Source organism: Silene latifolia, chromosome 10 (assembly GCF_048544455.1).
Source record: "Silene latifolia isolate original U9 population chromosome 10, ASM4854445v1, whole genome shotgun sequence".
Lineage (NCBI taxonomy): Eukaryota > Viridiplantae > Streptophyta > Magnoliopsida > Caryophyllales > Caryophyllaceae > Silene > Silene latifolia.
Window position 1 is genome coordinate 39400289 of NC_133535.1, and position 11811 is coordinate 39412099.

Sequence of the window (11811 nt, forward strand, 5' to 3'; positions counted from 1 at the left end):
TTCTTTGAATTCTTTTCGGAATTACCTCCGAACTTGCTTTAGAACTTCAAAAATTAGAAATAAGCCTTGTAAAAAGGGGCTCTAATCATCTTGATGCCATGTCACCAACCCGACTTCTACCGTGAGATCCGTGCTTGCCTTCCCGATGATCCTACTTTCAAATCCATTCGAGCTAAAATTCAACTTGGGCAAGCTAAAGATTGTAAGATTGATGATGATGGGTATCTTCGTTATCATGGTAGAATCTATGTTCCGCAGGCAGCTGATTTGAGAAAAAGAATTCTTGATGAAGCACACCTCTCTCCTTACTCCGTTCATCCGGGAGGTACCAAAATGTACAAAGATTTGAGATTGCAATTCTGGTGGCCTAGGATGAAGATTGAAGTTGTGGAGTATGTCAGTAAATGCCTCACATGCCAGAAAGTAAAGATAGAGCATCAAAAGCCCGGGGGTTTGCTTCAACCCTTGGATGTTCCTCTTTGGAAATGGGAGTCTATTTCCATGGATTTTGTGATGGCTTTACCCAGGACTTCCACAGGGAAGAATGCTGTTTGGGTGATTGTGGACCGATTGACTAAGTGTGCTCGGTTTATTCCCATCAAAGAGACCTGGAGATTAGAAGTTCTAGCTCGTGCCTATGTGGATGAGATAGTGCGCTATCATGGGATTCCTAAAGATATAGTCTCAGATCGGGACCCTCGATTTTGTTCTCGTTTCTGGACTGCATTACAGGAGGCCTTAGGTAGTAAACTATTGATGAGCACTGCTTTTCACGCCGCCACTGATGGTCAAACTGAGAGAACAATTCAAACTTTAGAGGATCTTCTTCCTGCCTGTGCCTTAGATTTCCAAACTTCCTGGGAGAAATGTTTACCTCTGGTTGAGTTCTCTTACAACAACAGCTATCAAGCCTCCATTAAAATGGCACCATATGAAGCTCTGTACGGTAGGAAATGCCGTACTCCAGTCTGTTGGGATCAAACCCAAAATGTTCCAATGTTAGGACCTGATTTGGTGACCGAGTCCATTGAACAAATTAAAATCGTTCGGGAGCGGATGAAAGCCGCTCAGGACCGTCAAAAATCATATGCTGATGTCCGTCGTCGACCACTTTATTTTGAGGTTGATGATCAAGTATTTCTTAAAGTGTCACCTATGAAAGGGGTGAAACGGTTTGGCGTAAAAGGGAAGTTGAGCCCTAAATATATTGGACCTTTCCGGGTGATTGAAAAGATTGGTCCTGCTGCTTACCGTTTAGAATTGCCCCCAAATCTGAGCAAGGTTCACAATGTCTTCCATGTTTCTCAGTTGAGGAAGTACATTAGTGACCCTAGCCATATCATCCAAGAAGAGATTCATGAATTGGAGCCTAACTTGGCGGTTGAAGAAAGGCCAATTCGGATTCTTGAAAAAGCCAATAAGCAACTTAGGAGCAAAGTTGTACCTTTAGTCCGTGTTCTTTGGCGTTGTGGAAATGTCGAAGAAGAGACTTGGGAGACTGAAGCTTCTATGTTAGCTAAATATCCTGAATTATTCTCGTAAGGTATTCCTTTTTCTTACTCTTTTTCCGCGTTACTAAGCCGTATTTAATCATAATTAGTAAAGATATTATTCTTATTATAGAATTTTAAACTAAAATTTTGAAAATGCTTTTAAGATTTTTAATGGTTTTAACATTAATGAGTGTTAAATCTCGTTATTGGAGACGTCCCAATAATGGGTTTTCTCATTTATTGGTGTAGAAATATTTTTTTTTTATGTCTTGATATGAATGTGGATATTCTTTTTTTTTTTTTTTTTTTTTTTGGTGAAGGGTAAGTATATTAATAAACAAATATCATCCAATAGTTACATCAATCTCGTATACGATAGTATAGGCTAGCACTCTAAATGACAAACAAAACAAGTAACAAGCTATGAACTAGTTAAACTATCCATCCAAACTTGATCACTCCTCTTCAAAACACTCCTATTCCGTTTGCTCCAACGGTGCTTGACGTTAACAATAATGTGGGATATGACATGGCCAGGCTGTGAGACCTTTCCATAAATTCTTGCAATATTCCTGCAGTGCCAGATCTCATACGTGAGATTCACAAAGCAAGCACTCACAAAATTACGCTGCAGTTTGCTTTTTCCACGTCCAGATTTATGCCAATGCTCGAATATCTGTGGTGGGAATGCCATTCTCAGTCTCAATTGTAAGGCACTGATGCATCTCTGACTAAATGCACACTGATAAAACAGATGGTTATGGTCCTCAGGTGCATTGTCACAAAGAAAGCAATTAGCATCTTGTCCAAACCCCATCCTAATGATCCTATCTCTCGTCAACAACCTCTGATGTTTGGAAGCCCAGTAAATGAAAGACGTTTTGGGCACGTTCATGGAATTCCAACATACATGCCTCCAAGGAACTTTTGGTGCAGGTGGCTTTAACCACAAGTACCCCTCTGCAACAGTGTAAGGTTTATTACCATTCAACCAGAGGTCACCTGTGTATGCTGCTTTGAGTTTATCTTTTACCTGGATGATCTTCTTCCAAGACCAGCTACAGTCAGAAGGTGCAGCATAGTCTTGCCAGTTAACCCCTTTCATATAAACATTACTAACCCAACGAACCCATAAGTGATCTTTTTTGACAGCTAGCCACCAAGCGTATTTCCCAAGTAAAGCTTTATTCCACAGTTTCAGATTTTTGATACCAAGTCCACCCTCATCCTTAGGATTGCAACAAGTATCCCAACTCACATTTGGTGCTCTAGAGTAAGAATCCTTGCCTTCCCAAAGAAAATTTATGCATAAAGAATCAATCCTATTCATGACACCACTAGGAATTAAGAAAATGGTAGCCCAGTAAGAATGTAATGATGTCAGGACAGCATTCACCAAAACCAAACGGCCTGCATATGAAAGATGTTTGGTCCCCCAGGCTCTGATCTTTGCAACTATTTTATCAGTAAGTTTGGCACATTCTTGCTTAGTCAGTCTTTTTGATGATATGGGAACTCCCAAATACTTGAAGGGCAACTCCCCTCTCCTGAACCCAGAGACCTGTCTTATGTTACTGATGGTTTGATCCTGGACCCCATTGAAGTAAATATCAGTCTTTTCTTTGTTGAGGCACAGTCCAGAAGAAGCTGAGAAAGTAGAGAACCCACGCAACATCCACATAATAGAAGTCTCATTACCTTTACAAAAAAGAAGTAAATCATCTGCAAATAGCAAATGATTTAGTCTGATATGTCCACACAAAGGATGGAAGTTATAATCATCTTGTTGAGCAACCACACTCAAGATCCTTGAAAGATAGTCCATACAAATGGAAAAAATTAGAGGAGAAAGGGGGTCTCCTTGCCTTAACCCTCGTTTCCCTCTAAAAAATCCAAAAGAATTACCATTAACGTTAAGAGAATAGGAAGGAGTAGAGATACATGTCATAATGAGGTGAACAAACTTTTTTGGGAATTTAAGAGCTTTCAACATTTGTTCCACAAAGCCCCATTCAACAGTGTCATACGCCTTCCTTAGATCAATCTTAATTAAACACCTTGGAGAAGCTGCCTTCCTATTATACAATCTCACAAGGTCTTGACATATAAGCACGTTTTCCACAATGCTTCTCCTTTTTACAAAGGCCCCTTGACTACTACAGATGATATCTGGAAGTACCTCGCCAAGCCTATTACAGAGGATCTTTGCAATGCTCTTATAGATAATATTGCAACAGGCAATAGGACGGTAGTCAAGTACAGAAACAGGATGGCTCACTTTGGGAATTAAAGTAATATTTGTGGCATTCACCTGTTTCAGCATCTGGCCAGTATTGAAAAAATCCAAGAGAGCAGTGACAATGTCATTCCCAATCACATCCCAAGAGTCCTTATAAAACTGACTAGAAAATCCATCCGGTCCAGGTGATTTTATGGCAGGAATAGAAAAGATGCTTGCTTTTACCTCAGCACTAGTGACAGGCTTAAGCAAGATTTGCTGGTGTTGAGCAGTAATCAGAGAGCCAGTTCTCACAGTAGCAACATGAACAGGTTCAGTTGCCTTACAAGTACCCAATAAGAATTCATAATATTCAAGAAAAGCCTTCTCAATATCTTTATAATTTGAATGTATAACACCCTCTTTATCCTTGATTTGGAGAATCTTGTTATGAATTTGTCTGGTTTTGATTTGGGAATGAAAAAATTGTGTATTCTCATCACCCTCATGTAACCAGTTCACCTTTGATTTCTGGCTCAGAAAACTATGGTAAGCTTTGCTGAGAGTACGATAGTTATCAGCAGCTATACTTTCCTCAGCAAGAATAGTCAAATTTGTAGGGTCACTGTGCATCTTTTCTTGGATAGCATCCAGACTTAACTTAGCAACTCCAACAGCTTTCCCTATATCAAAGTACCCATTCCTGTTCAAGTCTCTTAAAGGTTTCTTCAAGCTTTGCAATTTTTTGACAACCTGAAACATTGCAGTTCCATGTATGTTCAAACACCATTTGGACTTTACCAGGTCCTTGAAATTAGGATCTTGCCCCCACATATTAAAGTATCTAAATTGATGATTCCTTTGGCTGCAAGCTCTTCTATAACAAAGACAAGGATTGTGGTCATAGAGTCCCTCAGGGAGAAAGTATGCATAGCATTCAGGATAAAGATTCAACCACTCAGTATTCACCATGAACCTATCCAATCTAGAAAACACCCTAGACTATGGTTCATGTTTGTTGTTCCAAGTAAAAAAAGATCCTTTACCTTTGATATCAACCACATCACAATAATCAATAGAACTCCTGAACTCTTCAATATCACTCCAAGTAACAGGTCTTCCTATCCTCTCATTGAAATTGAGAACACAGTTAAAATCACCACAAATACTCCAAGGACCAGAATAACCATCCTTAATATCTTTTAAATCCCTCCACAAATCCCTTCTGTCAATGTCATCATTTGAGCCATAGACAACAGTGAAAAGGAAAGAGTCAGCAGAGGCCTGTTCAAGCACTCTCACAGTAATCTGTTGAGCAGACATATGAAGCAGAGTAATAGAGAAAACTTGAGGAACCCAGATAATCCAAATCCTCCCCCCTGGATGATAATTATAGTTATGAATGCCACTCCAGTGCTGCCCTAAATTAGTAAGAACATCATCATAATCAGTCCCCTTTATTTTATGCTCCACTAGACCATATAACCCTACATTATTCTGATGCAAAAAACGCTTAATATCTAGTTGCTTAGGCAATTTATTCATACCCCTCACATTCCAACTCCCTATGTTATCCATTTTGAGAATTTCCAGGTGGTGCTCCATGTTTCCCATTCTGGCTCTTTGGTGGACTATTAAGCACTGCAACATAAGATAACCCAGGAGTTTTACTTGTTTCCCCCCCTGAATTATGCTCCTGTCTCACAATTTTTGTGACAACACTCACAGGTGTAATGACATTCTGTGATGCAGGCACAGGCACAGTGGTGACAGTAGGTACTGCTACAGTGGGTACAGTCACACGCTTAACTCTCCAGACTTGAGTGACCTTTGGTTTATCTCCTGAATTCGGTAAAGGATCAGACCTGTGAGTTTTTGGTTTCCTACATGCTCCATTGCTATGGCCTACTCCATTACACACAGAGCAAACCATAGGCTTCCATTCATACTCCACCTCCACACTCACTTCTACTCCTTTATCATCCACAAAGAAGATCCTGTCAGGGAACTCTTGGCCAACCTCCACTTCAACCATGATTCTTGCAAACCCTATTCTTGTTTTATTCATTGTGGCTTCATCACACTGCATATATCGTCCTACCAAAGAAGAGATTTTTCCAAGGCAAGAAGAACCCCAGAACTTCAAAGCAAGCCCATTTAAACGAATCCAAATAGGCACTTTCTTCACTTTCTCCTTTGCCAAACTACCATTCTCAGTCCAAGGTTTAACAACAAGGGGTTTGTTGTCAAACATCGGAAAACCCTGCTGTAACACTAAAGCTTGACACTCCATTGTAGGAAACCGTACTAAAAACGCACCATTAGGAAGAAATGAAGGTTTATCAAATTTATATTTCCCCCAAAGATGATTAACAAACCCAGTAATTGCATCCCAAGAAGGATTACCCCCTAGTACATAGCATATAACCGCAGACTTCCAATAATCAATCTCAGGTTGCACATCCTCACTTGTGAGATGCAATAACTTGCCCCGAGGGGATCCAGCAGGTGATAAAGAAGGAGACTTGGATTTCTTACCTTTAACCTCAGTCCATCCTTCAGTAGCATCCTCTTCCTCCTCTGACTCTGTATTAGCATCCTCAACAAGAACACCCATATCCAGGACTGGGATCCCAACAATATCACTAACAGTTTTCGTAGTTTTAGCATCCTCGGATTGTGGAACTTCCCTCGTTGTTTCAGATGATTCCGGATTATCCATATCTAAGTTAAGATCAGAACAATTACTAAAGGAAAGGCGAATTTTAGCTCTCGATTTAATTTTATGCTTTTTTTGGGATTTTTTTGTGTAGTTCTTCCTTACCATTATGCAAGCAGAACCCAGAAAACCCTAGAGAGAAGCAGGAGCTTTCTCTCTCATCCCTTTGCTTGGTAAACGTAATTTAACAACAATGTGGATGTTCTTGTCTGATCAACAAGAGTATCACCGTTTCATTGAAAAGATACCTATATTTTTCTTATGATTATATTATTAAGATGTTGTATACTATAATTTCTCCTTCTAAGTTTCGAGGACGAAACTTTTTAAAAGGAGGGGTGATTGTAACACCCCGTAATTTCGGACCATTATTATATTGCGGAAGTAATTTATTAATCAAGTAAAATTTGATATTAATGTATTTGAAGTAATAATAATTCAAAGAAATATAATTTTATTATATTTTGAAGTAAAATATTTATTTTGATAGTTTCGAAATGTTTAAAAATAGTTTAAACCGTGTAAAAACCTTTTATTTCGAAATAAGGGCATATCGGAAAAAAATGACAACTCTTTTGAACATTGGGCAAACGATTTTGGAAATGGGTCATATGAGTACTCAATCTTCTTGTAATCTCGTGTTTAAGAACTTTGGCCTTGTCGGAATTTGCATTTGACAAACGGTTCTAATTATCGTCGTAACGAGCCAAAACCGACTAATGAAATTCCGCCAAAAATCCCGCTCCTCTTTCCTTTTGGGCGGCACCTTCCTCCTCCTTCCCATTTCTTCCTAGGATTCATTTGTTCTTGCTTTTGTTCCTCTTGTTCTTGACCGAAAATTCCAAAAAAAAATCAAATAATTTACAATCGTAATTTCATCATAATTTCTTCGTTTCTAGTCCGATTTTCGCAATATTTATATTTTCGGAATCCTCTCTTCAAGATCTACATCCTAGTATGTTTTAATTTCAGTTTTCTTTATGTCTATTTAAGATGATTTTGGGTATAATTTCGGTTTTAGTGATTATTGTTGTGTTTTTGTTGTTTTTAATAGGTGAAGATTATGAGGATGATATGGGGGACTCCTATATAGTAGAGGATGATGGGTAGCTACTGTTTTTAGGGTTTTCCCAAGAGTTATTTTGCCTTTTTCTAGCTTAAGGTAACATATTTCGAGTTACTCGACAAATAAATGTCATATTCTTTGCTTTTTGTGTGATTTTGTGATTGTTAATTGAGTGGTTTATTTCACATGATAATATGGGTTAATTTCATGTCTAATTCATGTCTTTTGTTTGTTTAAATTCACATATTAGTATGGAAATGAATTGGGAACGATTAAGTAATGCTTAAAACGGTGTTAAAATGAACATAAACGGAGAAACGGAGGTAGTGGGGGTGGCGGCCAGCAGGCCCGGCAGGCCCTGGGTTGGCCCGGGTTGGCCCGTTGCTTGTTTCGCGGTTTTTCATGCGATGTTCGTCGTTTTGGGTTTATTAATGTTATATTTAGTATAAGTAACATATGGGTAATCTTTTGAAATGAATTATGTTAGTAGTAAATATAATGTTAATGGTAAAATTATGCTTATATTGGTAGTTTGCACATGTTAGGATAGATTATAATAAGAAATTGTAATGAATAGGCTTAAAATGAATTTTATAGCGATAATTGCAATGTTTTGGTGATTAAGCCGAAAACTGAGCCTTAGTCCCTTTGACTGAATCGATGTCAGTCAATTGTGTGATTGGTCAGCCGCAATTTAACCTGTACCTGTCGCAGGGCTGGGGTTGCGGGTAAAAATTCGGTTGGATGAAATTTTATATGAATTGGATAATCGGCCTTATTCTTGTTTTAGGCCATTTATTATGTTTTTATTTCACATATGTTGTTGGTTGATTTGAGTAGTTTCTTATATTGTAGAAACGGCCCTAGATTCCCTGAAACCTTTAATATTGTTAATATTGCTAGAAATGGAATTGGTATTGAATACTTCTTGCAGGTTGTTGTGTTTGTCATAGATAGGTCTTTATAGTCTTTGACGAGTGTATGTTCACTGCTTAATAGCCTTTGTGTTCCTGACTTGGTGGGTTTATATCCAAGTTGGGGCATGACCTCGTTACTTATTTTGAGGGTAAGTGGTCAGCTTAAGTACTAGCCAACCCTTTGGTGGACTCCTTAGGGTACTCACTTTGTTTTAGAAAAATTGTGGGTCTTGGGTGCGGTGGTGTGTATCCGCATGTCTAGGTCTGCGCAGATTTTAGGCTAGGGGTGTGTTGTGTCTTGGCCATGTTTTGATAGAATCTCTGAGCCAAGATACCGGTTCGATTACCTTCCCTACCTCGTGGTATAGACTCGAGTTACAGAGTGACTATTGACCGTGCTAAAAACTTATGCCTGTCTTTGATATATTGCCCTTTCTTGTATGGTGATTTTATGAATTATAATAGGTGAGATGTAAGCCGGTTACAATTGATAAAGTTTGGATTACTGCTTGTTATATGTTTCACATGATAGTTTAATTTGGTCAGTTTAGTGCTCATATGTTAGAATACTCGATAATTGAATTAGTTATCATGTTGTTTACATGTTACATTAAATATGACATTTCGTGGCTGGGAGGACTCGAAGTTACTCCCCACTGAATTGTGGCTTTCGTGTTTGTATAAAATGCGATTGACAGGTTGGTGATGCTTAGATGGGGTACACGGGCGAGCTAGTGAGCAAAAGAACCTTGGACTTAGTTTGGCTATGTTTTATAGTAAACCTTTAAACTTTTGGTTGTGTTTATATTTTGAAGGGACATATGTCTCCCTCTTTTTCTTTGGTTTGTATCACTTTATTCTCGCAGCTTTAGCATAGTTATGTAAATTAGTTTGTTAGTTTTTGCAGGTTTTGGCACTCTTCATTTGGAAATGTTTGTGAATGGTTTAGAAAAGTTTTAAAAATTACAGGTTTTATCTAGTTGAACCAATTACAAACGTATCCTGTCAGTTTTTCTGTAGAATTTACGTGTTTATTTAACGAGAAAAATGAGGGTGTCACAATTCAAGTTTCTGGATTTAGACAAGGGGAGTGATACCTATCGAAGTGAGTACCAAAGATAATATTTATAAAACCAAACTACAACTAGCAAGTGGTAGTAAGGGGTGATCCGCAGGGAGGTAGGGAGATAATAGTTGCTTTATATTTCAGTCTATCGGGTAACAGTTTTGGGGGTTTTGATGTGAATTACTTCTAAAACTAATAACATAAATTAAATAAATAAATAAAAGTTGCAAAAGATGTAAACTATGATAAAAGAAATGCTAAGACGGTCGGTTCACTATAGCTGCGATGACACATAATCCTAGGTAACTTCGAAATACGGTCGCGAAGGATGGGGAAAACAAGTCCTCTCGGTCCATGTTAAATAGTGGCTACCTCTCGGCCTATGCTACTAATCCCTAAGTCTCATTAATACTAACTCTCGTTCTTGATTAATGATTCCTAATGCAAAATAAATTACTTTATCTCTCGATCTTAGCAATTTAGTCGTTTTAATTCGTTAATTATTGTCCATTCCTATCTCTCGATCTACAGGATGGTCAAGTTTGAGCATCTATCAAGTCTCCTCTCGGTCTCATTGAAAGATAAAGCACTTAACGAAACAAACAAAGCAAAACCAGACGCGTAACCAGTCGATCGACCATGGGTACCGGTCGATCGACCATACCGTGAATCGAAATCGCCTATAATTTATGCCATCTACGCTATAGCTCCCCTACATCTTAGCGGGGTTGATTTAGCTACTCATACTTGTGATAAAAACAGCAATAATATTATCAAATAAAGCTAACGAATTCATGCTTAGATTGATTAAATGAACAATTAACATAAAACGATAATTGGCTTTGGGAATTCTAGCCTAACAATTCTATACTACGAATGAATTAAAACAGCGAGTATTAAACGAAGGAACAGAAAATACCGTAGGGAGAATTGAAGAGGAAAGATCGAAACCGAATGTAAAGAAAGCTTTATTGACGGAAAAATAATCTAAACTAATGACTATCGAATTGTATATTAAGAACTTGATGATAAAAACTGGATCCTTATTCTGAAAACTAAGGTTACGTTATATAGGAATAATCCTGCGTAACCTTTATTCCTAAACCTAATAACATTGGGCTTTGGAATTCTCGATCTTTTAACTTGCGCAACAGCTCGTGGGGTGGTCGATCGACCACTTGGACCAGTCGATCGACCAAGAGTGCTGTACAGTAATGCATTCTGACGAATTTTGCAGCGCGCACCGATCTTAAAACAGCTGCCATTTCTTCGTTAGTTGGTCAAATCAGGCGTTCTATGCGGCGTTGGAAAGCTAAGAGGATAAGCTTTCACCTCCAATTGTAATCACTCAATTATCAGCTCTAGAACTCGAGATATGGCCATCTGAAGCAGGCTGCAATATCGTGAAGTGCTTCTTTGCTTGTTAAACTCGTACGCACCCATGCTTTTGCTATCTTTAGGCCTTGAAACGCGCACCCAGCTCATTCCTCGAGTCAATACTCCATGTCAAATGCTATGCTAAATACTCCGGGACAGATTGGGTCCATTTTCCGCCATATTCTTCACATTCCTACAAAATCACACGAAAAGGAAGAAATACACGAAACAAGGGAAATAGTAGCATAAACTACTCAATTGAGCTCTGAAATGCGTGTGAAATGAGGTGCAAAACATCATATATTAGACACGCATCAAACTTCCCCAAACCAAACCTTTGCTTGTCCCCAAGCAAGAACTAGACTCGATCTTAGAACCTAATGGAACGAGTTCAATCTCAGAGCGAAATGCAAATTGTAAAGCCTAAACCTATTTAATGCTACAAATCAACAATCAATTAGTAATATGAATCATGCAAACGAGTTATGGAGTCGTTAAAAACTGCTGAACCGTCAACTATAGAGACTTATCTTTATGGACTCTCGCGGGTCGCTCAAATCCCACATAAGCATAGGTGAATATATGTAAAAGATAGGAAGAAATAATATTGTAATGACTCTCACCTAACTACGACCTATAAGAACATGCCTGCAATCTAATATGAAAATAATCTCTACAACCGTACATATGCATTCCAACCAAACAAATGACCATGACACATGCCGAGGTAAATATGGATATGTGAGGTAATGGGTAAGAAGGGGCAAAACAATTATGGGAATGTGGAGGTATAGGCGGCCAAGCTAGTACCTAAACAAAACCATATGACAACATCCAACTTCCTGCTCAAGATTTTCAATAAAACCAGTGCTAATTATCAAGCACTAAACTCACAATCTCCAATAGATGTAACTCCCCAAATGATATAAATACAACATGGGAGTGTAAATCACCA

At 38.4% G+C, this 11811-nt stretch overlaps 1 protein-coding gene across 1 annotated transcript; it reads right to left on the minus strand.

Annotated features, from left to right (window-relative positions):
- Positions 1-4713: 4713 nt before the first annotated feature.
- On the minus strand, positions 4714-5256 carry LOC141607476 (uncharacterized). Its single transcript, XM_074426827.1, has one exon. The coding sequence runs from the start codon at positions 5254-5256 to the stop codon at positions 4714-4716; it is 543 nt and encodes a 180-aa protein (XP_074282928.1).
- Positions 5257-11811: the final 6555 nt, after the last annotated feature.

Excerpts from the sequence above, each read along its gene's own strand:
- LOC141607476 (XM_074426827.1), bottom strand. The coding sequence starts at position 5,256 with ATGAATAAATTGCCTAAGCAACTAGATATTAAGCGTTTTTTGCATCAG.